At 46.3% G+C, this 24,171-nt stretch overlaps 1 protein-coding gene across 6 annotated transcripts in view; it reads left to right on the top strand.

The window, feature by feature from the left end:
- Positions 1-24,171, top strand: part of IRSp53 (Insulin receptor substrate 53 kDa) — a 347,305-nt gene that overhangs the window by 226,215 nt on the left and 96,919 nt on the right. For all 6 annotated transcript variants that reach the window (XR_012884819.1, XR_012884820.1, XM_075868792.1 and 3 more), the window contains exon 3: positions 19,121-19,213. Coding sequence is in view for 4 of the 6 variants with exons in the window: in XM_037431494.2 (XP_037287391.2) it covers positions 19,121-19,213 (93 nt within the window). In the remaining 2 variants the exon portion in view is untranslated. The remainder of the gene's footprint in view (positions 1-19,120; positions 19,214-24,171) is intronic.

A 24,171-nucleotide genomic window follows, 5' to 3' on the forward strand; every position in this document is an offset into this window, starting at 1 on the left:
CTGTCAAGCTTATAGCCTGCTCGATAACTAGCTGTATTGCTTTGAAATGACAGTCCATACTTGTAGGTGATGGGACGTGGGTGATACAAAATAAATGAAGAGTCATAGTGTAGGGGACTATTCCCTTCTGAAATCGAGTCAGCGCAGAAAAAAAACACAGTGGAAGAGTTTACTTTAAAACATATATGTAAGCTATCATATACCGAGTGTTTCAAGGAATGTCTGGAATTCTCAAAATTAAGAAGAATAGATCGTTTGTTCGATGGCTTCAACATTGCTTCTGCTTTTGTAGCGACGGGATTCTTACGTAGGCGAAACACATCATTTGGAGCAGTTAACAGGAGAGGTGAATTAGTACTTCACGCGAAGCACTCATCTTAGAGATTTCGAAAAAGCGGCCTGTAGGAATAATTCAGGTGGGATAAACTTCACCCAAGTACACCGACGAACCAAAACCGAAACGCGGAATAACGCGACTGTCATATCAAACTGAGACGTGCCGAATAATTGAGCTTCGTTATATCAACCACGAGCTGGCTTAGTTATGTGGGTATGCAGGTGGCGCCTGTGGTGATGGCACGCATAGCGCCGATACGATAAGGAACGCTGAAGAATTACACTAATACAATCGTTGTCCTGAGCAGTGAAGTCATTCGGGTAGTCTGCTTGTTGTTCTCGTTGGCGCTTCGGTTTCGTCGTTAAATGTGGTTGAATTTGATTACGCACAAATTTTAGGCGCCCTCCACTACGTCATTCCTTATGATTATATCGTAAATTTGGGGCATTAAACCCAGTTATAATAATATTATTATTATTATTATTATTATTATTATTATTATTATTATTATTATTATTATTATTATTATTATTATTAGACTACTTCAGACAAAAGTTTCAGCTTGAGTAAAGTCCTCACTATATAACTACGGTAAATAAACCACATATTTCAGACCATGTGTCGCACGCATGTCACTGCCATCTGCCTTAAATTCAATGGCAGTAATCTCATACATCAAACAATTAAACAAGCTCTTTATCAACCAACATAACATTTAAAAACATATTTTTTAACATAGACCCTAGAGCATACTTTTGCCTTAGGACATGCTATACGGCGCAAACCTTTTTTTTTTCCTCCCTTTTTAAGTAAATCGCTTGTTTTCAAGTTTTATTTCTATATGGCCTTGAAATGCACAAAACCACTTATAATAAAACGCAAATTGTATTTTTTTCCTTCCTGTCAATGATATAAGTCCAACTTTTTGACATGTTTACCACGTACAGGAGGCGTGAATACTGTTTCAGACTACAGTTGGGAGTCGCGTTTACCCGTGCGTACGCGTTCCGCATAGGTATGGCCGACACCGCCGACTGTGCACACTGCGGAGATGAAGAAACAATTCGACATATACTGTGTGACTGCGCGAAATACAACCTGGAAAGACAACACCTTTCTAATAAACTAAACAGGTTAGATGACCAGCCGCTGTCAGAAGAAAGTATACTGCGCCATCGTCATGACTCATCGTCACAGAAGAAAGCCGTGCAAGCGCTACTGGGCTTCTTACGAACTACTGGCCTGTCGGAACGCCTCTGAGTGGACTGATTTTGTGTGTGCGTGTGTGTCGGTGTTTTTCTCTTATTTATTTTTTTAACTCTCCCTTTCTCTTTCAACCCCCCATTCCCCAACCCCAGTGTAGGGTAGCATACCGGGTACTAGCATCTGGTTAACCTCCCTGCCTTCCTCTTTTCTCGTTTCTCTCTCTCTCTCTTCAGACTACATGACCTCCTTGTGTATACTGAGGTGTAACAAAATCATTTTATGGTAATAACGTAATTTTTTTTTTCTGATTCTGCTTGAAGCCTTTGATGGCATTGATGTCCGCTACATTTATTTTAAACGCCGTCAGCTACATGTCTTCTACAGCAAGACGACGAACAACAATTTCCGAGAACAACACGATCCTCAGCACTGTCTGCGGCATGCCTTCGATGGTATACGGTCGACGTGACTGCCAGTACAATCGGCGTCTCCTTGTGAGAAGAAACGGCACGAGTGTCCAAACTTTTTTTCTCCGCCACAGTTGGACAACACAATCGACCATAACTACGTAGCGCAAGTCAGCACAGTGCACGGCATTAGCTCAAGGCAGCTTGTAGCACTTCTCTCGGTTGACCGCTTCCCGGCATCCGGCGAGTGAAGATTTAATGCGACCGTGATTGGTAGTGGTTGGAACACCCCCCCCCCCCTTCTACTCCTTCGGTCGTGGCAAGCGTTGCCTCTTTTGTTACTACAGCGACCACAACACGCCGTAAATACTGATTTTTGATGGCTGTTTAACCTCTTCCAACCATCTGCGGGAGCGAGCCAAAGACAGCGCACTTGCCGCTTTCTGCCTCGCCTTCGATGTCGGCGTTGCCTTACAGATGACGTGAAATGAAGGTTATGTGCTTTAGTTATTTAATTTTTTTTCTTTCTTTTTTCATGAATTGGCAGTGGTGCATGACGTTGGCCACGGAACACGGTTTGACGCGAAAATCAACCCTGGCTCTGGCGATGCCTTCCCCGGCCAGTTGCTGCTTAAGACTTGCGTGCAGATCCAGAACTGCGAACAGACCGCGTAACAACGCCACAAGGAAACCGTTTTGCAAGTGTTTCTTTGCAGTGATTGAATAGTGTCGTCGTTGTGTTCACAGAAAAGCGTGGTATCAACCTTGTCACGTCGTCACAATTGTATAACGTTTCGACGGGGCCTTTTACTTTCTGTGTAGCTATTTGTATTGGCCCCGCCGCGGTGGTCTAGTGGCTAAGGTACTCGGCTGCTGACCCGCAGGTCGCGGGCTCGATTCCCGGCTGCGGCGACTGCATTTCCGATGGAGGCGGAAATGTTGTAGGCCCGTGTGCTCAGATTTGGGTGCACGTTAAAGAACCCCAGGTGGTCGAAATTGCCGGAGCCCTCCACTTCGGCGTCTCTCATAATCATATGGTGGTTTCGGGACGTTAAACCCTACATATCAATTAATCAATCAATCAGCTATTTGTATTGTGTGTCCTTTCACAAGTCATGTAAATTAGCAGAACTTGTGCGCGTATACATATCAATTTGATATGCCTGTCTGAACTCGGGCTCGAATATTTGTCACTCATGCACTCTCGAAATTCACTCTCTCTGCTCATCTTGTGTTTTGCAGTGCAGCACAGTCTGTGTCTTCTTTTTTACATTTTTTATATTGTATATTTCATTTAGTACTCGAGAAATAGTAGCCGATGACGCCGTAAAAAACCAATATCTCGTATTTGTTGTTTTGGTAAAAAATAAAATATCACTTCAAGACCTTGTGAAACCACGTCCCAACATGTAGAGGAACAGTGAGCAATAATTATGTTAATTCATCGGCAACCTCATAAAAGGCTCATTTGTCGCAGAACAGCAAAGCGAAATCTACAGCATTCCCTTGTGGGCGTGGTTACGGCGACTACGATCGATAAAATAAATAACCGGTCAATGTTTAGCTAGAGCTTGAAGTATCATTAACAGAACTGTAGAACTGAGCTATACGACTCAGCGGCGCTCTGACTGACGCGCGTTTTGGGGTATTCGTAAGTCTTAGCTTACGATTAGATACAAATACATATAAAAGAATCAGAGTGCGTATTCGAAGAGGCTATACTATTCTCAAGACCCACCACAACACTGCTCTGAACTTTTCGCGCTAGCTCGCGGTGATGGCACCGATTACAACAGCTGAAAAGAAGGTTGATCACCTCATTTTCTGGATCAGCAATACTTCAAGGAAATTACAAAGTATACCTTGAAAGTGACATTTATGATGTCGTAGAAGTTTTAGTTGGTCGTAACAGTTAAAATACGTGAAATCACGCGGACACCCGTCGTATTTGACTCAGCCGGGCGTATATACGCTCACGTGCGCCCATGTCACGCTCACGTTATGGTTCATATTGGCTCGGCGATAGATATGGGCTACGAAAACTCGTCACCATGTTCGAAATGACGATGTTGATGATGATGTTGATGATGATGTTGATGATGATGTTGATGGTGATGATGACGACGACGACGACGACGACGATGATGATGATGATGACGACGATGATGACGATGATGATGATGATGACGACGACGATGATGACGATGAGGATGATGATGACTTTTTTGTGCGAAAAGCCATCATCTTTATCGTTGCAGATTGGTTCACTGACGACTTTCACGGCGTGAAATCGGCTGAATTCTTTTACAGCGAAAGCTGTTACGAGATAACAACACTGGTCGCGTGTGGCAATGTAGTTGTCCGCCGCCGCCGCCGGTGTCCGTAGCCACTATCGCACGAAATAATAAAAAAAATCATTAAAGTAAAAAAAAAACATCAATGACACAATTAGATTCGAACCCGGGTGCCGTGCCAGCCCAGTATTTTACCACTGAGACATGCCAGCTTTTGTTCTTTAATTCTGGTTAAGCTTTTCACTCGGGATGACAGGTAAACATATTACAACGCACGAAAAATATGACAAAACAATCACTGCGGCTGTCAAGCACTGCTAAAGCATTGGAGGCTATGCTAGCACACCTGTTCACCAAAGAATTAGTAAACAGATTTTTCTTTATTACTGAGCCACGGCGGTGCTTGGGACTTGTTCGCAAACTTGCTTTCGGCAGGGTTGATGTCGGGAAAGGAATGGCGTTATTATGAGTAATAAAGTGTTTTCGAGCAGCAAAGAAACAACCAGGTGTCACACAATGTGAATCCCGTAACGATCGGCTTGTCCGATGCCCCAACGCGTTACAAATGATTGTTCTTGATCCCGTATTAACCGTGGTGCATAGCCACTTCAGCCATAATTCTTCATCGTCGTCAGCCACTGCATAAAAAAGTTTGCGAGAAATTTCTCGCAAGGTTGTTGCGGATACCACGCTTCTACGAAGAATGACGAAACGATGGCAAAGTGAATATTGGACTACTGCACAGATATTATCGATATTTATGGCGTAGTAGGTACGCAGCAAGTGTGCTTGTAGCAGTCACTCAAAGAGGGCTTAAAAAAAAGCTCTAAAAGGCCGCTCATCAAGCTTTCGCTGTGACTGTGCTGTACGTTCCGTGCAGGCCTGGCGTTTTTTTTTGTTTTTTTTTGTCATTGTGGTCGTGCTGCGTTTTTGTGCACTCCATGCGTGTCGCGATGCTGGAAAAAAATCTGGTTTCGCATGTTTCTCTCAAACAAAATAAAAAGACTCCGGTGCATCCTTATTACTGAAATAAGGCACAGTATGAATTCAATGGTAAATTTCGCGCCAAAATCGCAACCGCACGAACGAAGAGAACACGCAGGACGGGCGCTCGCTTGTGTGTTTGGGATTTTGGTGCGAAATTTACTATTGATTTCAGACATGCACCAACAAGCCCAACAGCGAGTTTCACTAAGGTGCAGTATTCGCTTTAACAAACAAGCAAGTCGCGTGTCGTCTGCTTGGCAAGACATGTGTGTCTTACAGTGAAAGCTGTAATGAGATCACAACAAGGGCGCTGTACTTGTCCGCCGCCGCTGCGGTCTGTAATCACTACGTACGAAATAAGAAGAAAAGGTTAACGAAAGAAAAAGTCAGATAATAAAGTGGAATTTGAGTCGGGGCCCTGTACGCGGCAGCCCACGATTATACAATTGCGCTACGCCGGTGCTTGAAAATTCGTCACAAACTGACCCTATGCAGACTTCGTGTCGGGTAATGAATCACGCTAACATAGGTAATAAAGGGTTTTAGTACAGTAAAGTGACAACCAAGTGTCGCACAGTGCAAATTGTGTAACGCGCGGTTTGCCGAATGTTCCACGCCATTATTAGAGCCCCAGGCATTATTATTCATCGTCGTCAGCCACAGTGTCAACAAAGTGCACATGATGCCTTACGTGTGTTTAGCGGGTACCACGATTCCCCGAAGAATGGCGAATAACGGCACCGTGCAGTGGACGCTTCTTTACTACACAAACATAATGGCTTATGTCGTAATATGTCACATGCTGTCAATGAGCCGTTTCCCGATGTCGTTCTGTTAATGAGCTGCTACGAGAACTAGCCCATCATTCTTCAAACTCTTCAAACGTGAGCGACAGCCTTTGACGACGCCTCTTTCGCTGCCATCACCAAGGCAGAATTGTAAACATTCCGTTTAGATGGATGCGACACAGACCATTCTTTGGTTATTTCTCGTGCTACTACTCGCCTCCGCAAACGCTGACAAAGAAATGTCTCCCCTGTGAACGAACGGGAGCACTCAATTTTCTTCGTCCGTCTCAGCGGAACACCAAGAGACTCATCATCGCCTCTGGTTTCGGAGGACCAATAAAGCGGCGCGAGTCCCCCCCCCCCGAGATCCGTTGTCGTCCCGGTGGGAGGTAAACATGCACAGTCACTGATTGCGCGTGCACTGCTATTTCACCGAGACACTCCCTCCGCCGAAGACCAACCAGCGGAGTTCTTCAGGCCACGCTATGACTTTGGTCTGAGCCGTAGGACGAAGACCGAGGCAGCGATAGGCAGTGACACCGTAGGACGAAGACCGAGGCAGCGATAGGCAGTGACATATTTCCGCATGAGCGCATATCTCATCTTCTCACAACGCGTTGCGGAAGTAAGAGGAAACATGCTTCTAAACGGAAAAGAGGAGGGGAGTAAACCCGAGGAAGGCAGAAGTACCCGAAAATGGAGTTTTTTTTTTTCCTTTCAATCTACACCTTCTTTTAGGTGTAGTTCATCTGCAACAATGAAGGAAATGAAGCGAGTGCTATGGCGTCTTTATACGCTGGGTGGAAAGCAAGAACAGGGCGAGAAAATTTCGAGTCCCGCGAGATTTCGCGAGAACGAGGCACTCACTCGACGGAGAAGGCCAGGCGGGCCTTTTATAGCGAGTCTGTTTTGCAACTTTATGTCGCCGCCGTCGTCGTCGTCGTAGTAGTAGTCATAGTATTGTTACCACTATTATTGCTACTATTAATAGCAGTGCTTGTGGTAGGGTCACGCAGGTTGCCTGACCAGAAGGGGAATGCAATAAAGAAATAAATAAGATGATGACGATGCTTGAAACAACGCTCATAGTTACTAAGCTCGAAACGATGATGATGTTGTTGATGGCTTTTGGTACAAAGGACTTCAGAGAAAGCATTCCCATTAGTCGTAATGATGATGATGATGATGATGATTAATATGATGATGATGCACTCGACATCGCTAGCCAATCCCAGTCACGATTGCCGTCCGACAACTTTGATGGCGTAAAAGTGGGTGAGTGTTTTTTAATGAGCCCTTTCCGGAGAGACGCCTTGATGAAGCGTGAGTGTCCGGGGCGTGCTGTAGAAGTGGCGGTGTGCGCGCGCGCGTGTGTGTGCGTGAGCCTGTCAGTTGTGTGGTGCATAACTGGCGATTGCGTCTTTCAAAACGAGCTTGCACTTACTCGTAGAGTGAGAGACAAAACTCGCAACAAAAAAAAAGAAAATGGGGAAGGGGAATCGAAGAACGCTTCTAGTGCGAGCGTGTTACTTTCATCAGGCATGCAAATCAAGTCTCTTCCAACTCTTTCTTCGAACTCGTTCTCCGCGACGTGGATGTCTTACACGAAAAGGGGCTACAACAACTCTCATCTCCTCTGCTCGGCCCTCAATGCCCATTTCAACTCGCTCGCATAAGACGAGTAAGAAGCAACGTACACGGCCATGCGTACTCGGTGAGATGAGTAAAGTAACGATGCAGCTGGGGCCCCCCTCAATCAGAACCCCTCCAGCCCTCAGCAACATTTTATGAGCGCTCCGAGATGTTCCCCGTAGCTGCCACCGCGTGTCTCGGGGGCTTTGCTTTCGAGCACTCTAATTGTGCGCGGGGCCCAGTTTCTGCCACCAAGGATATTAAATGTTAGCATCTTGAATTGGGGCGGTTGGTACATACTGACAAAGAAAGAAGTGACAGTGCTGGAACAGGACAGAGAGGAGCGCCGTGTTTGTGTCTTCTCGTCTCCGTCCTGTCCCAGCGCTGTTACTTCTTTCTTAGTCAATATTAAATGTTGCCAACCCAATTCGTTCCCTCCCGCTCTACTCTCCATTGGTAGTGGGAGAGTGGCTAAGCCCAATTGCATAGATGATTTGCTAGGGAGATTCACCATGGCATAATTCTCGTGCCAAGGGCAGGGCACTGCGTATGTGGTGGCATTACGTTTTTTTTTTCTAGAAGCCTAGCGACGTCGTTTTCTAGTCCTCGAGTAGACAATCCCTGTTTACAGGTTCTTTGTGTAGTTATTCCAAACAGCTCTTAAACGTGACACAGATGTGACCAGGCAACACAGGAGCAGCATGTCGTGGTTTCTTCCGTGTCCTGTTTCTGGGCAGTTCGGAATAAATACGTACGTACCAACACTTAAAATTGACAACGCAAACGCATAACACGCCCCACAAAGGAGATAAGATGCACACACGAGTACTGACTATCATATGCTTTATTAATTCATTTGTCAATGCATATTCACGTGCAGATAAGTCTTAGTAAGTCTCACCGTGCATGCGTACACAACAAACGTTCTAGACCAGTGACATATTCATACATTCCCTTGAAATCAAAGTGTCAGATAAGGTGGTTGTATGTAAGCGTGGTTTGTTTGGATTGCTTTTCTATTATATTTTTAGTGTGTCACATAGATGACCGAACGAGACGTACACAAACAGACAGCCACTATGAAAGATGGATAGAAGCAGTAAAAATTTATCCATTTAAATGTCATTGCCTCATTGTGCCTTCAGTCTCGATTGTATTTCTCCATCACATACATACAGCTTATTGTGCCTCTGTTTCTTGTTTGCTGCGTGATTTCCCTCTTTTACCGCGAAGTTAACAGCAGGACAAAACATTTTATTGATGTTTGCGAGGTCGCAACATCCTCCATACACAACATCCTTTACGGCGGCTTCCTCCCCCTTATTATGGCGTTCGTATCTCATGTTTCTTACAATATTTCTATATTCGATACCACGTAACTTAAGCAATGCGGGACGCCAAACATTTCTAAGCTCTAGTGGTGAGTCGCTTTAATAAGAATCATCATCATCCTCATCATCAATAACAACAACGCATCTCCACGAAGTGAATTTTAACAAGTGGGCAAAGGTAGGTTCTAAGGTCCGTGATGTCTCCGTTCTAGTCACCAATTGGTATAAAGGGTTTGCGCTTGTAGGTGTTTGATATTGTTTTGTCACAATAATTGTCGGTCTATTGTAAACTCTCTCTAATAACATACAAACATACATGTTGCCTGCATAAATAATTTTAGCCATCATGACAGCGGACAGTGAGCGTTGAAGACAAAGCGAGGTCCCCAAGTTTATAAGGTGTACGTTCAATCCGCTGAATTGTATAAATGGTTTGTACTTCAAGGCGTTTTCTATTGTCCAGTTATGTTTTGTTTTCTAACTTTTAGTTAACGGCTGAGGTGGTTTTATTCAACAGCTGCGTAGCATGTCTTTTGATATGGTGAGGAAGCCGGGAGATCGGACGACGACAAGGCTAGGCCTTGAGGAGCATCGTCCCTAAAATGTAAACGCGCCGCAATTGCGTTGCTTGTAAAGGGTACTCTGCCGCACGCAGGCCCTTTATGCGGGACAGCATCACGCCCAAATGGTCATCATCGCGAGATTGCTAAGTTAATCACTGCTTACTGTCCAAATGTTCAAACCACCCGCTTGAAACAGAAGACACGAATGAAGTTTAGCGCGCTACACCACACTCTTTATGGAGGATTTAGGCGTGAATGGTTTCTTGAAGTGGATTTTGAAAGCCCCTCCTGGGCGCTCTGCTGGCCACTAATAAACTTTGCCTGGTTTGGCATTCGCCATGCGACTTAGATAGCAAAACCGAAGCGGGATCGATCTAAGGAACATCTAGTACTCACGTCTAGTGTTAATAACCCCATCTCAGTGTACGAGCCACGAAATTAATACCGCCAGCAGCTTTTAGCCAGCCGAACTCCGAAAACGAGTGGCGCGTTTTCTTCAATTCCACGTTTATTTGATGAGGCAGTCGACGTGATCATGCCACTTGTAACATTGCATGCTTGTGAGCAGGCATTATGGGCACTAGCGTATCTGAAAAATAGGCAAAGTAATGGGCTGAATTTGGCAGCCAACATGCGTCTGGCCCTGACTGTAACGTCGCTTCACATCGAGTTGTTGGTGCTAGAAAATTAAGTTCAGTTTTATGCCAGAAAATAATTTTGTATATATCCTCGTTCTCAAAATTATCGCCGGCGAAGGTAGCGTGAACCGAGTTAAAAATGGTTGCAAGAAAGAAGGGGGGGAGGGGTTCCTTGGCACTTGATGAAACTAGAATTCCCTGGGACCAACCTGCTTGAGAACCCCCCCTCTAGTACTCATTATGCTAGGATGCTGGTCCATGAATAGTGGTATAGAATCTTAGCCGTGGTGGTCATATTTACATGAAGGGACAAAGCTAGGATACGGTGTGCTGATATTTAGTTGTACGTTAATGAGCAACAGGTGGTCGAAAATAAGAGAGCCCTCCACTACGACGTCCGTCAATCAATTTTTGGTTTACTGACAGGCGGCTTCGGTTTCGGAACAGACCCAATATTGTGTGTTCATATTGTGCCAACTCCATCTGTAACGCCCTCTGGGTCTTGAGGGTATACTAATAAATAAAGAAATATTGAAATAAATATATAAATAAATTAATTAATAAATAAATGAATAAATAAATTTATTATGAATATATTGATACGTGTATGAAACTGTCACCCCGACACAGCTGGATTGGCACCCAAATGAAGAAGACGACAACGTGGTTGTAGTGGGTTGGACTCTCGAGCTTCTCCCGTTGGCCTGCATGACTGTGCGCTCTTTAAGCCGTTAGCAAGACCAGCTCTCGGTGAATAAATCTTCCCCGTAACATCTTTTGGTGGAAGGTGTGGGTTCTTCACACAACCCGGCTCTGGAACTCCGCAGTGGACGCCAGCTTTCTCCAGCCACGATGCCTGAAACTGGCACTCAGGCCTCGCCATCCGCGCCGGCTCCATCACCTGTGATTCCCCCCCATCTTCTCGACCCTGGCACGTTTTCCGGGACGGACAGCACGGACGTCGAAGAATGGCTCGCATTATTCGAGCGCGTCAGCAAGCACTACAGGTGGGACGAAACGCTTATGCTGGCAAATATTCTGTTCTACCTAAGGGGTACGGCACGCGCCTGGTATGAGACGCATGAAGAAGAATTAACCAGCTGGGACACATGCAAGCAAAAGCTTCGCGATTTGTTTGGTCGGTCAGTTGCTCGTCAGATGGCAGCCAGGCACGACCTCGCGTCGCGTGTTCAATCATCGACGGAGTCGTACGTCACGTACATCCAAGACGTACTGGCACTGTGCCGGAAGACGGACAAAAACATGTCCGAGGCGGACAAGATCAGCAACGTGTTGAAAGGCATTGCTGATGATGCTTTCAACATACTAATGTGCAAGAACTGCACCACTGTCGACTCCATCATATGCGAATGCCGACGATTTGAACAAGCAAAAAGCAGGCGAATCACCCACCACATCGCGAGACTACCAAACACTGCTGCGACTTCGTCTTGCGAGGATTCTGCAGCGCCCCGTTCACTTGCGCCTCCTGCCAATATCGCAAGGATTGTTCGCCAGGAGCTGGAAGCCATGGCACCCGCTTCCTATCAGCCCCCTGCGCAAGACCACTGGGCAACAGTCTCGCTCATTCAAGCCGTCGTACGCCAGGAGTTTGCTAACCTGGGCGTCCAGGTTCCCCAGCCGCAGCCCATGAGCACTCCTGTCCACAACGCTGACCACCACTCTGCCCCACTTGTCGCTGCGGCAGCTTCGACTCCTCGGTTTCCACCACGCTACCGAAATCCATCTGAGTGGCGTACGCACGATGATCGACCCATCTGTTTTTCTTGCTCTCGAGTTGGGCACATCTCCCGCCATTGTCGCAACAGGGGGTATTTCCGGCCAAGCTTTCGTAATGTCGACCGCCGTCAGGACCGTGGACACTATTCGCAACCCGGTTTTTCGGATGACCATATTCAGGACTCTTCAGCTCGCCGGTCATCTCCACGCTCCGAACCGTCCTACGCTGACGTCGTCGCCCAAAGAAACTGGTCAAGCCGCTCGCCGTCACCTCAGGGTCGGCCGTCACGCTCCCCTCAACGCCGCCGCTCTCCGTCACCGGCTTATTCTGGCCATTCCCCGGGAAACTGACGAGTGCAGCTCCTGGAGGTGGCGCTGCGTTGACGACTTGGAACGAAAACCCTCAACCGGCTACAAATTCAAGACGCAATTTACTTCGGGTGTTCGTTGATGGCCACGCCGTTACTGCTCTAATTGACACTGGTGCCCAAGTATCTGTTATGAGTTCTACACTTCGATCTCGCCTGAAAAAAGTTCTCACACCAGCTATGTTCTCTACTGTTCGAGTTGCTAACGGAAGTCGAACATCGGTACTTGGTATGTGCACTGCCCGCGTTACTGCTGCTGGCCACCACACTTCCGTTCTCTTCGCAGTCCTCGATGCTTGCCCACACGACGTCATCCTTGGAATTGACTTCTTAACCACCCACTCCGCCCTCATCGATTGTGCTACCGGTATCTTACGGCTCGAATTGCCTTCGCGCTCCGATTTCACTCCTTCAAGTCGCACTCGGCTCCGATCCGTGGAGTCTCTACGGCTACCGCCCCAGGCTGCTATGTACGTTCCTCTGTCGCCCTTCCCGTCCGTTCCTGATGGAGAGTATCTGGTAGCTCCCCTCATTGATTTGACCCTTACGCACCACATCGCACTACCACATACTATAGTGATTGTTGCTAACAACACGGTGCTACTTCCAGTTCTGAACTTCTCTACGTCGACCCAAGTTCTTCCCCAAGGCATCACTTTAGCCGATCTTTCCACCCTTGATGAATGTTCGATTTGTTCTTTTACACCTGACACTAAGACCATGGCGAAACCTGTAATCACGTCGCAAAATAAGGCGTTCCTCGACAAAATGATATCCAGCGACCTCTTACCTTCCCAAATTGCGGCGCTCCGGGGTGTTCTGTTTTCTTACCTGGATATCTTTGACGTCGACGACCGTCCCCTGGGCCGCACAAGTGCCGTAACCCACCGCATCGACACCGGCGACGCCAGTCCACTCCACAAACGCCCTTATCGCGTGTCACATGCTGAACGCCAAGTTATACAGACGGAGGTCGAGAAAATGTTGAGTAAAGACGTCATTGAGCCTTCATCGAGTCCTTGGGCCTCCCCTGTGGTCTTAGTTAAAAAGAAGGACAACACCTGGCGCTTTTGCGTCGACTATCGCCACCTGAATCGGATCACCAAGAAGGACGTTTATCCTTTACCCCGAATCGATGATGCGCTCGACTGCCTCCACGGCGCCAACTATTTCTCGACCCTTGACCTTCGATCCGGATACTGGCAAATTTCGGTCGACGACCGCGACCGCGAGAAGACAGCATTCATCACACCCGACGGCCTTTACCAATTCAAGGTCATGCCTTTTGGGTTGTGCAATGCCCCGGCTACGTTTGAACGTATGATGGACTCTCTTTTTCGCGGTTTCAAATGGTCGACCTGCCTTTGCTATCTGGATGATGTAATAGTTTTCTCGCCCTCCTTCGAAAGCCACCTGTCTCGTCTCTCGGCAATTCTTGACGTTTTTCGTTGCGCTGGTCTCCAACTGAATTCGTCGAAATGTTCATTTGGACGTCGGCAGATTAAACTACTCGGCCACCTTGTTGACGCCACTGGTGTTCAACCCGACCCTGACAAAGTCCGTGCAGTCCGAGAATTCCCGGTTCCGCGTTCCACACAAGAAGTTCGCAGTTTTATTGGGCTCTGCTCATACTTCCACCGCTTTGTCTTCAACTTCGCGGATATTGCTAGGCCCCTCACGGATCTCCTCAAAAAGAATGTGGCCTTCTCTTGGGGAAGGGACCAAGAACATTCCTTCGCGTCGCTAATTACCGCTCTCACCTCACCACCTGTGTTGGCTCATTTTGATCCAACGGCTCGAACAGAGCTTCGCACCGATGCAAGCGGCCATGGCATTGGTGCTATACTCGCTCAGATACAGAATGGCACCAACCGTGTGATAGCCTACGCTAGCCGCCTTTTGTCGCAAGCGGAACAAAATTATTCTATAACTGAGCGGGAATGCTTAGCCCTCGTTTGGGCTATCGCGAAATTCCGTCCGTACTTATACGGACGTCCGTTCGCAGTCATCACGGACCATCATGCGCTTTGCTGGCTGTCGACGCTTAGGGACCCTACAGGAAGACTCGGCCGATGGGCTCTTCGATTACAGGAGTACACGTTCTCGGTTGTTTACAAATCTGGAAAGCTGCACAGCGATGCTGACTGCTTATCCCGGCACCCCGTTGATCCACCTAGCTCCACTGATTTGGAATCCGATGCCTGCGTTTTAGCCATCACTGACTTTTTGAACGTGGCTGACGAACAGCGCCGAGAGCCATCGTTGCTCACCATCATTGACCGCCTTCAATCGCGTTATGCTGACCCTTCTCTTAGCAGATACCTGCTTCAAGACAACATTTTGTACCGCCGCAACTTACACCCCGACGGCGCGGAACTTTTACTCGTCGTACCGCATCACCTGCGAAAGGATGTTCTGCGACAATTCCACGACGCTCCAACTTCTGGACATCTAGGAGTCTCCAGAACTTACGACCGCATTCGACGACGAGTATTCTGGAAGGGTCTGTACCGCTCTGTTCGCCGTTACGTCACATCTTGTGACCTCTGCCAGCGCCGAAAGAAGCCTACGACTCCCCCTGCCGGTCTTCTTCAACCTATTGAAGTTCCAGCCGAGCCATTTTATCGAGTAGGGTTGGACTTGATAGGTCCCTTTCCTACTTCTACAACTGGAAATAAATGGATTGCAGTGGCCACAGACTATGCCACTTGGTATGCAATCACTCGAGCGCTACCAACCAGCTGCGCAACCGACGTTGCCGACTTCCTGCTGTACGACATTCTTCTCCAGCATGGCGCTCCGACTCACCTGCTCACAGACAGTGGTCGCTACTTTCTATCTCGTGTGATTGATGACCTACTCCGATCTTGTGCTACCCGTCACAACTTCACCACATCTTACCACCCTCAGACTAACGGCCTTACGGAGCGCCTAAACCGCACATTGACGGACATGCTTTCCATGTACGTATCTACCGACCACACTGATTGGGACATAGCTCTTCCGTTCGTAACCTTCGCCTATAACTCGTCGCGTCATGAAACAGCGGGCTACTCCCCTTTTTATCTACTCTTCGGACGTCATCCCTTACTGCCCTTCGACACACTGCTTTCATCAGACCACCCATCCTCCACTTCGTACGCTCAGGATGCGATCACCCGGGCCCTCACGGCACGCGCGGTAGCGCGCGCTCGGTTATCGTCGTCGCAGACAGCACAGAAGTCCCTTTACGACCGTCGACATAGAGATGCCGTTTTTTCTGCGGAATCTCTTGTTCTCTTGTGGCTCCCATCTCGACGTGTTGGCCTCTGCGAGAAACTACTATCGCGATACGCCGGGCCCTACCGAGTCATTCGTCAGGTCACACCTGTGACCTACGAGATTTCCGCTACCACAAACTCATCAGCTGCTGAACCCAGAACGGAAGTAGTCCACGTTTCTCGTCTCAAGCCCTACAACGCCGACTCGCTCATTTAACAGGCACCGAGACGGTGCCTTACGGGCCGGGGTGATGATACGTGTATGAAACTGTCACCCCGACACAGCTGAATTGGCACCCAAATGAAGAAGACGACAACGTGGTTGTAGTGGGTTGGACTCTCGAGCTTCTCCCATTGGCCTGCATGACTGTGCGCTCTTTAAGCCGTTAGCAAGACCAGCTCTCGGTGAATAAATCTTCCCCGTAACAATATCAATGACCAACGTTAGCCAAGAGTAAACAAAGTGTGCCTTATTAATGCCAGCCATTTGAGCTGTTTGTAAACCAAATACTACGACAGCAGTAAACTCAGTATTGACAATACGCGCCACCCTTTCATTTCAATGCTTGAACCTACGGTGTAAATCAGTTATTACGGCAGGCTCAAATCTATGCACACGGGTGTTTGGTCAAAACAGTGAGTGAGGTAATGGCCAGCAGTTCTGCTACTCCTCCTCCTAGACTAAGTGCGTCTATTTACCAGGCATCGTGCATGAGTACGCCGTTAAAGTCTACCCAGTGGCGATGAAAAAAAAAGGCAGCATGCCACGCGAAATGCTTCCAGTCATTCGGTGGCACATTTGTTTGTAAAGATTTTAATGTGCTTGATTCCGTCTATCCCGTGTATTTGTGATCACCGTGACAATTCTTTGGAGGGGCAGGATAGCCTTCAATGGTTGGCTCATTAACAATGCCTCACAGCCGTATGCTGTCTGTGATGCCTGTGTTAAATGCGAAGAGATAGAGAGAAAGAGATAAATAGAAAGGAAAGGCAGGGAGGTTAACCAAGCTTGACTCGGTTGGCTACCTTAGCTTTCCTTAGCGAACTTCGGCGACTTTGAGCGTTTCTATCTATCTATCTATCTATCTATCTATCTATCTATCTATCTATCTATCTATCTATCTATCTATCTATCTATATATCTATCTATCTATCTATCTATCTATCTATCTATCTATCTATCCGCCTACGTTTGGGCACTCTCGTGGTCACCCCCTTAACTTGGTGTGAACCAAAATTAACATGGAAGGATAAGATGGTTTGACGAATATGACGTGCTAGTCGAGACGAGAATAATGATGTAACAATCCCGTCACGTACGACGTCAGACACTTCCCGCCAGACAGTGGCATATACCCACGGGCGGGTATGTGCCGCTGATATGCGGGTATGTGCCACGGGTGATTGACACTTTTTATCTACCCAAAAACGGCCAGAGCACAAATGGACAACTTTATCGCTTCAGCGTTAAGATATACTCGACATCGGTAGCGTCGACCGGCTGAATGCAAAGAATAAATGTCAATGTTAGGAAAAACCTGCCGTAGGACGCGCTGACCCCGCGACGAATGCCAATAATAAGTTTCAGCGTCCCAACAGGAATCGAACCGGAGCATTCTGCGTGGCTGTCAAACATTCTACCACAGAGCTATACGACAGGTCTCTGAACTACTTTTCAAATAGACGCTAATCTTCGTGAAACCTCAATAGTGGATGCAGTGCTGCCTACCCAATTTTATAAACGTTACATATGTACTCCCTTGATACAGCCGTCACGTCGGGTTAACGTCAACTGTGGTTAGGTGCCATGCGCTGAAGTCGAGTTATGCGCATTGTCCAGGGCCAGCGTCTTCGCGTGTATCAGCGCTTCATATCAGCTTCTGGTGTTTCTAATACGCATGTTCTAGTTGACATTGTTGCGCAAGTGCAAACAACTGGTTATATAAACGTCTGCAACTCTTCAACATATGTCTGTGCGTGCAACACTTGTACATATATTTAGCGTAAGTTTATGACGTGTCGCCCATTAAAAAAAATTGCAACACGGTCGCCTTCACTCCGCTTGCTTCGCATAACGTCGATTCCCAGGTACGTGGGATCTGCCGAATTTTTTTTTTATTCGTACTCGTGGCGTAGCAGCACAATAACTTTCCTGCTTTCGCTAGCTAGCGGAGAAAGCAGCGCACAGGTGCGGAGAAGAACACCTCTCTCGCTGCATAGGGTCGTCTGTGAATTACCAGCAATCCTGTCTTGGTGATGTTTATATGGGATCAAACTGTGGCGCCATGCCCGAGAACCGAGAAATATGGTGGTGTAGATAAAGCGAATAACAATTTAGACTATGGTGGTAGCCTTATTTATACTTCAGGAAGTACATAGCTGTTGACATGCCACCGTGCGTTATCATCCATGCTTGCTTTACCATCCCTTGTTGTAACAAGTACCCGCACGGTAGACAAAACGTACGCTTCCATAAAACGCGCCGTATGACAGTAATCGGGTCTTACGCTGGCATCGCGTTTTTCCGTGGCGGAATAACAAGGATAAGCGGAGGTGCTCCGTGAGTGCCTTTTCAGGGGACACTACCCTCACGGACTGTTTACAAAGGAACATAGTGTTTGTATTCTTTGCACTGGCTTTTCAGGGCGCTAGCAACTGATGACATTGTTTTTCAAGGAGCACACCGGAAGTCTCCCCCGGCTAACCGCAAGTTCAGCGTTTGCTCGAACGTTCTGAAAGCACAACAAACAATATGGATACCTATATGGAACGAAGGTGATGGTTCAAGTGAACATTGAGGCAGTATATAGATGATGTTTGTACGCTGAAGTTGTGGAAGTAAAAAAAAAAAGTTAGCCTGAGCTCCAATAAAGTGAACCAGAAGCTGAACGATCGTTTAGGGCTATTGGTATTTAACAGCACAAGAATGGTTGAATGCAGCATTGGGTTGCGTAAGTTGTTTTTAACGATACTGTCACGGATATAGAAATGCCACTGAAAATGATCTCACGGTCGTGGTTTCGAAACACAAATATAAGATGAAACACTTTAGTGCATTAGAATTTCTTTCGGGTAGGTGATCATCCTACATGTCATGAACGGTGCTCTGATTTGTAATCGCTCTGGTTGCATTCATTCTGCACTTAAGGCCGTGTGCGAGCAGTGTCACCTGTTTTGATACATTAGACTTTTGTTTTGTTTTTTCTTTGTTGATTGAGTAACGAATTCATAATTCTAAAATAGCTTGCCCTAATAATATTAACTTACCAAGGGAATTGTTCCTCGTGCTAGTAAACTGTGTGTCAGGAAATATTTGACGTCACCACGCGACGTAACGATTTCGTCAAGATGACGTAACAAATTTCAGTGGCCTGGGGCGTCATTATGTGACGTCACTGTTCGCCACAATGAGAACGCCTGCTTTCTTTTTTGGAAGTTAGTGGTCGTGTTAGTGGCCGCAAAATTAAGGCACGCCATGCAGAGATTCACAGTGAAAGCGTTTGTCCAAACTCAGTATTCGACATTTTGTTTTGGCAGCTTCCTAACGTTTACTTTTTTCTCTTTTTCAGCCGCTGTTGCCGCTTCCAAGGGATACATGGACGCCATCTCTCGACTAGCGCGTCATGCTCACCAGGCAACCTGGGGAGGGTGCACGGACATAGGTGAGGGCATCTGGCGGCTGCCCACGTAACTAATGGCATACACTGAGCGTGGAATTGGAAGATTATGGCAGAAGGTAGTGTGTAGCTGAATAAGATGTGTATACGTGTTTCAATATGTACGGAGGAATTAAGATAAGGGCTCGTTTTTCTTTCTTAAGCCTAATATAATGAGAAGTTACTGGAAATAATGGCAAGGAAGGTGCTGGGACTGTAATTAGTAGGAATTGTAATACAACTGTGAAGTAAAGAAAAGTGGACGAAAATAGCACTTTCCGCCGCTGTTAGGCACTGAACCTTCGATATTGTCCCTCCATTAGTTTTTCACTTAATCAGCATTCCACTTCATTATTACGTGTACACATAGCATTGCATAGCATTCGAGAATATCTTTTGTTCATTATTTTTGTGATTGATTGTGGTGCATCTGAAGTGTGCTTCACCAATTTTCAAGAAAACGTATAACGTTTAAGTGATTTCTTGCAACCACTGGATTGTCTATCGTCGTATTGATTTGATAGTCCACGCTTTTGTGTCGTGTAAAAGAGAGTCCTCTCGTTCCATAAAAGAACTGGAGTGATCTATGTGCAATGTAGTGAAAAGGAAGCCCGAACAAGCATAATGCGGGAAGGAAAAACCAACGAATCAACTTACGTATGAAGACCTACTGAAAAATAAACATTGGAACCAAAATACGTATGCACTTGAAACAAACAAACAAACAAACAAACAAACAAACAAACAAACAAACAAACATATGTAATTGACAAGGGAACAAAAGAAAAACCACGTTTCAACTAACCGATAAGGTTCACTTTCGCAGTTATGTTTTGTGCATAGAATATATTCTTCTTCAAGCTTGTCCGCATTCGAAGCGTCCCTTCCTTATTTATGAGATCTCCGCCACCCCTGTCCAACTCTTTCAGACGCCCTACATTTCATTATCTTCTCCTTGTCTTCGGTCACTTTTTAACTTTTTAACCCTGTACACTTCAGCGTTAAAGCTTCGATTTTCACTATACCACGAGCTGAGGTATATAAAAAAAGCAGCGTTGCAATCTTTTTTTTTTTACGCCAGCGTCCCATCTTTGTCGTTCCAAGCGCCCCCTCAGTTTTACGCCCATTCCCTGATGCTCTCTCAGTTTTACACCCATTCCCCTATGTAATGGTATCGCACGCCGCCTAGCTCGTGAGTGCAGACAAGAAAGACAACCGTCTCCCTGCTTCCTTCCAAATATCTCCCCCGACAAAGGAGCAAATAGAGCGCTAACGTCACCCACAAAAGCAACAACATCCATAAGCAAATGAACAAAACGCCATCTTATCCTCGATGTCACGTTCAAGATTCCCCAAACCAAGGTTCAACCTGCAGCTTTGAAACAGCCTCCTTTAAATGCCCTTCTCCCCGCATCTTCTTTCAGGCCATTTCTATTGTTTTAGGGATATACTTTTAGCGACCCCATACTCCACACACTGCCCTGCCAGACGCATTGTTTTTTTCACGTTTTTCCTTTCTTTTCCATCTACCTCTTTGCATAGTTTATGCCGTTTGCTCAGTGTTTGTCGCAAGCCCGTTCTCGGGTGTGTCGTGCCTTGAATCGCAAACGCCCACTCAACTTCACCTCCTCCCCATCTCCCTCCTCTCCCCTTTCATCTTCCCGCTTTTTCCCTAGAAGCTCTCCCTAGTTTACCGCTTCTGTAGGGGCAAAGAACCCGTCACCCCCTGGCTTGATTTAGGCTCCTTAGACCCGGTAAACGCGCAGTGCATAATGTTTGAATTTCCTTTTCATCACTTATGGTCATTTATGTGTGTTTTGTACGTTATTCGTTTTAAAGCCTGCCATCAAGTTAGCTTAGATGGTATTCATGCTGCGCATTGGACGAAGTGAACTTACTTTTCACTAGATTTTTATTGCGAATGCGTGGCGTTCTTTTTTCGAGGGCTCAAGGTTTAAATTTCTTGCAAGGACAATTTTCGTTGTCATGTGTGTAAGTATCGTCAATTAGGAAGACGAAGAGAAAAAAACACGGGAAAACAGGGTGGTTAACTGCCTGAAATCTAAAGCTTCCGACGTTTCTGTAGAAATTTAACGGCGATATCAAAGGAAATTATCGGGTCATCAGTTCTCGCTTGGAAACTGTACTCGGCCGCAGTGATATAATATACACGACGAAGCGTCAAGAGAGAGAGAGAGAGAGATAAAGATGCAAGAAAAGGCAGGGAGGTTAACCAGACGCACATCCGGTTTGGTACCCTGCAAGCGTCAAGAGGTCTGCCATCTTTGTTGGCAGAAGAAGCCACTGTTACGTAACTTCGACGTCAGAGCTTGAGGAATAACTTCTAGACATTTCAAGTGCCAGAATTTGAGTTTAGTGTTGTAAGGAAGGATACAAAAGCTGTTATACAAATTTATTAGAATCTAAGTATACCCTAGACCATGTATTTATTTTTAACGCATTTAGTGAAAAAAACTTTTTCGTGTAATGTAGCAGTAAGTTTTTCACTTTAATGTCACGTTTTTACATTTTCTGACCTTTACTCCAATTTAAATGCCGTAGGAGCTTCCGATAATCGAAGCGTTATCTGTACATTGCTTTTCACAACAAAATTCAGCAATGTATAATTAACTCGCACTGAGTTGAATTTCAACTCGCACTGAGTTGAAAATTGCTGCATTTTCGCACAGTTATGATTCGACTTCTCGTTTGAAGAAAGTTTGACTTTTCACGTTTAATGGCGCGTTATTCTACGAAAGAAAAAGGATGTTAATTAATAAGCGCGGCCCGTCAGATCTCAGGGTGATAAACTGACGCAGAAATAAAAAAAAGATAAAGATAATGAAAGGAGACGAAAGAAGCGAACGGCAATAGTAATGTGTGTCACAGGAAATTAATCAACCAACGAGAAATTTCTCGCTCACTAAGCGTTTCACGTAGATACCTGTCCGCTAAGCCAAGCCTGTTCTAAACTCTAGGTAGTAAACTTTCGTAGGTACTAAACCCTATATTTTCTATATTAATAACAAAAAAATATTAGTGCACACAAAGTCCTCCAAAGGGCAAACTCTGCGCACATTGCCGGCATACCAAATTTAGCGTCCTTTCCATTTTGTTTCAGGCGCAAAACCAACAGTACCGCAAGTGACAGCCGTAGGCATATCAGCTAAAGTTGTTCATGGAGAATTACGAAGCAGAAGCGAATGACAGCAAAGGCAGTGCTAAAGCTTGCTTCTTCTTGTTGGGACCAAGAAAAAAAAGGGGGGGGGGGGGGCTTGCTCACTCACAGACCATCGTTTCTTCTTCGAACATTTGCTCGTTCGTGCCGTTCAATTTAATTTCTTCGGTCAGCTGGGAGCGCCTGAACTATTGGACGCGACTTGGGAAATGAAGCTACCTCTTAAACTGTCGAACCGGCTAGGGAAATCTTCCTCTAAAGTACCGAGTATTCCTTGCGGGAATGAGGATTTCGATCAGCGGAAAGCTATTCGCGTTTTTGTTTGTTCGCTTTGCCAACCGGTGGACTCAAGTCTTTCCTTCGAACAAAATTATAGCTATGTCATGCTAGTACAGCTTTAGTATTTACCAAAGATAATAGAATAACTAAAATTAGCGAACACGAAAGTTGGCAAGTAATTTGCTATCACCATCGACACGTAACCACCGTTTGTGACGGCTGTGGTGAAAGATACCCTTCGTGATGGGATAGTGACGTTTTAAACGGTTTCTCGCGCGAAACATTTGCAGACTGCGTACTCGCATCATATCACAATTCAACTTTTATAAACGCCCAGTCTCTTCAATAAAAATAGTGGGGGGCATTTCTACTACACAAAATTAAAAAAAAATCACCCAGTTGAAAACAAACGTGAAAACTGTGGGATCTGTGAGCCGCGATTCGCGAGCCGTTGGGCGACGCTCGTGTTAACGGGCAACCGCGTGGTGGCGCTCCTAACGGGCAGCATGGTTTTTTGAGCGCTCCGGATCGACTGCGCAGATAAGTGTTGTTGCATGTTTTGAGCTTGTCTCTATAACTATAAGGCAGCGGTTGAAATCTTCGTAGCACTTATTTTATGGTACGGCTTTTTCGGGGGCCAGTCACCAGGTATTTATTAGTTAGTGCGGGTGTGTGTGTTTGAATTTTTTGTTGTTGTTTTTTTTTCTTTTGCCACCCCGTTGGGGAGGTGCGCGTACATTGAACACGCAAATTTTTGTAGTAGAGCTTGGACTTTCTTTTTTTTTTCGTAGTGCAGGGCTCGAGTTTAGTAATTATCGAGTATAGGGACAATTGGTGTCAGAAAGGCATGGTTAAAAAGACGGTAAAGTGTTCAGAATGTGGAGTGGGTTTGAAAGTGGACCCAAGCGTAGAAGCGGATGGAGAAGAGGCTGACGCGAAGTGTAGGCAATGTGAGGTCGAGGAAAAAATGGAGAAAATGATGGTTGCCCAGAGTGAACTGCTGATGAGAATCGCCAAACTCGAGACTGCATTGGCGACAGAGCAAGAAAAAACGAGGGCAGTGGGAGAAAGACTGAAGTCCGCCGAGGAAGTGCTAGCGAAGCTGAACAAAGAAGCGACCTACCGAGAGAACAGTAGGGAACCGGCAACCAGAACGGTGGAGAAGGAAAAGCAAGCAAGCTTGGAAAAAACAGGTTTAGCCGGTTCAACTGTCGCAAGGCCCGGCTTCAGCGAGGTAGTGGTGGGGCAGGAAGGGAACAAAAGAGCCGGCGTCACAGGTTCAAGTAGCCCCCAGTTGCAGAACGCTCCAGCGGAAAAGTCACAGCATGTGATAATCGCCGGGGACTCAAATTTAAATCGATGCACATAAGCCATCAAAGAGAGGGTAAGAGGTGACAAGAGGGTTGCAGTAGGGGCGTTCCCAGGACGCAAGCTGGAAGCAGTCATGAAGCAAGCGAGCGCAAAGCTCAAAACGACAGCTGATAGACGCAACCTCGTGATAATTTCA

Source organism: Rhipicephalus microplus, chromosome 7 (assembly GCF_043290135.1).
Source record: "Rhipicephalus microplus isolate Deutch F79 chromosome 7, USDA_Rmic, whole genome shotgun sequence".
NCBI classification, from domain to species: Eukaryota; Metazoa; Arthropoda; class Arachnida; order Ixodida; family Ixodidae; genus Rhipicephalus; species Rhipicephalus microplus.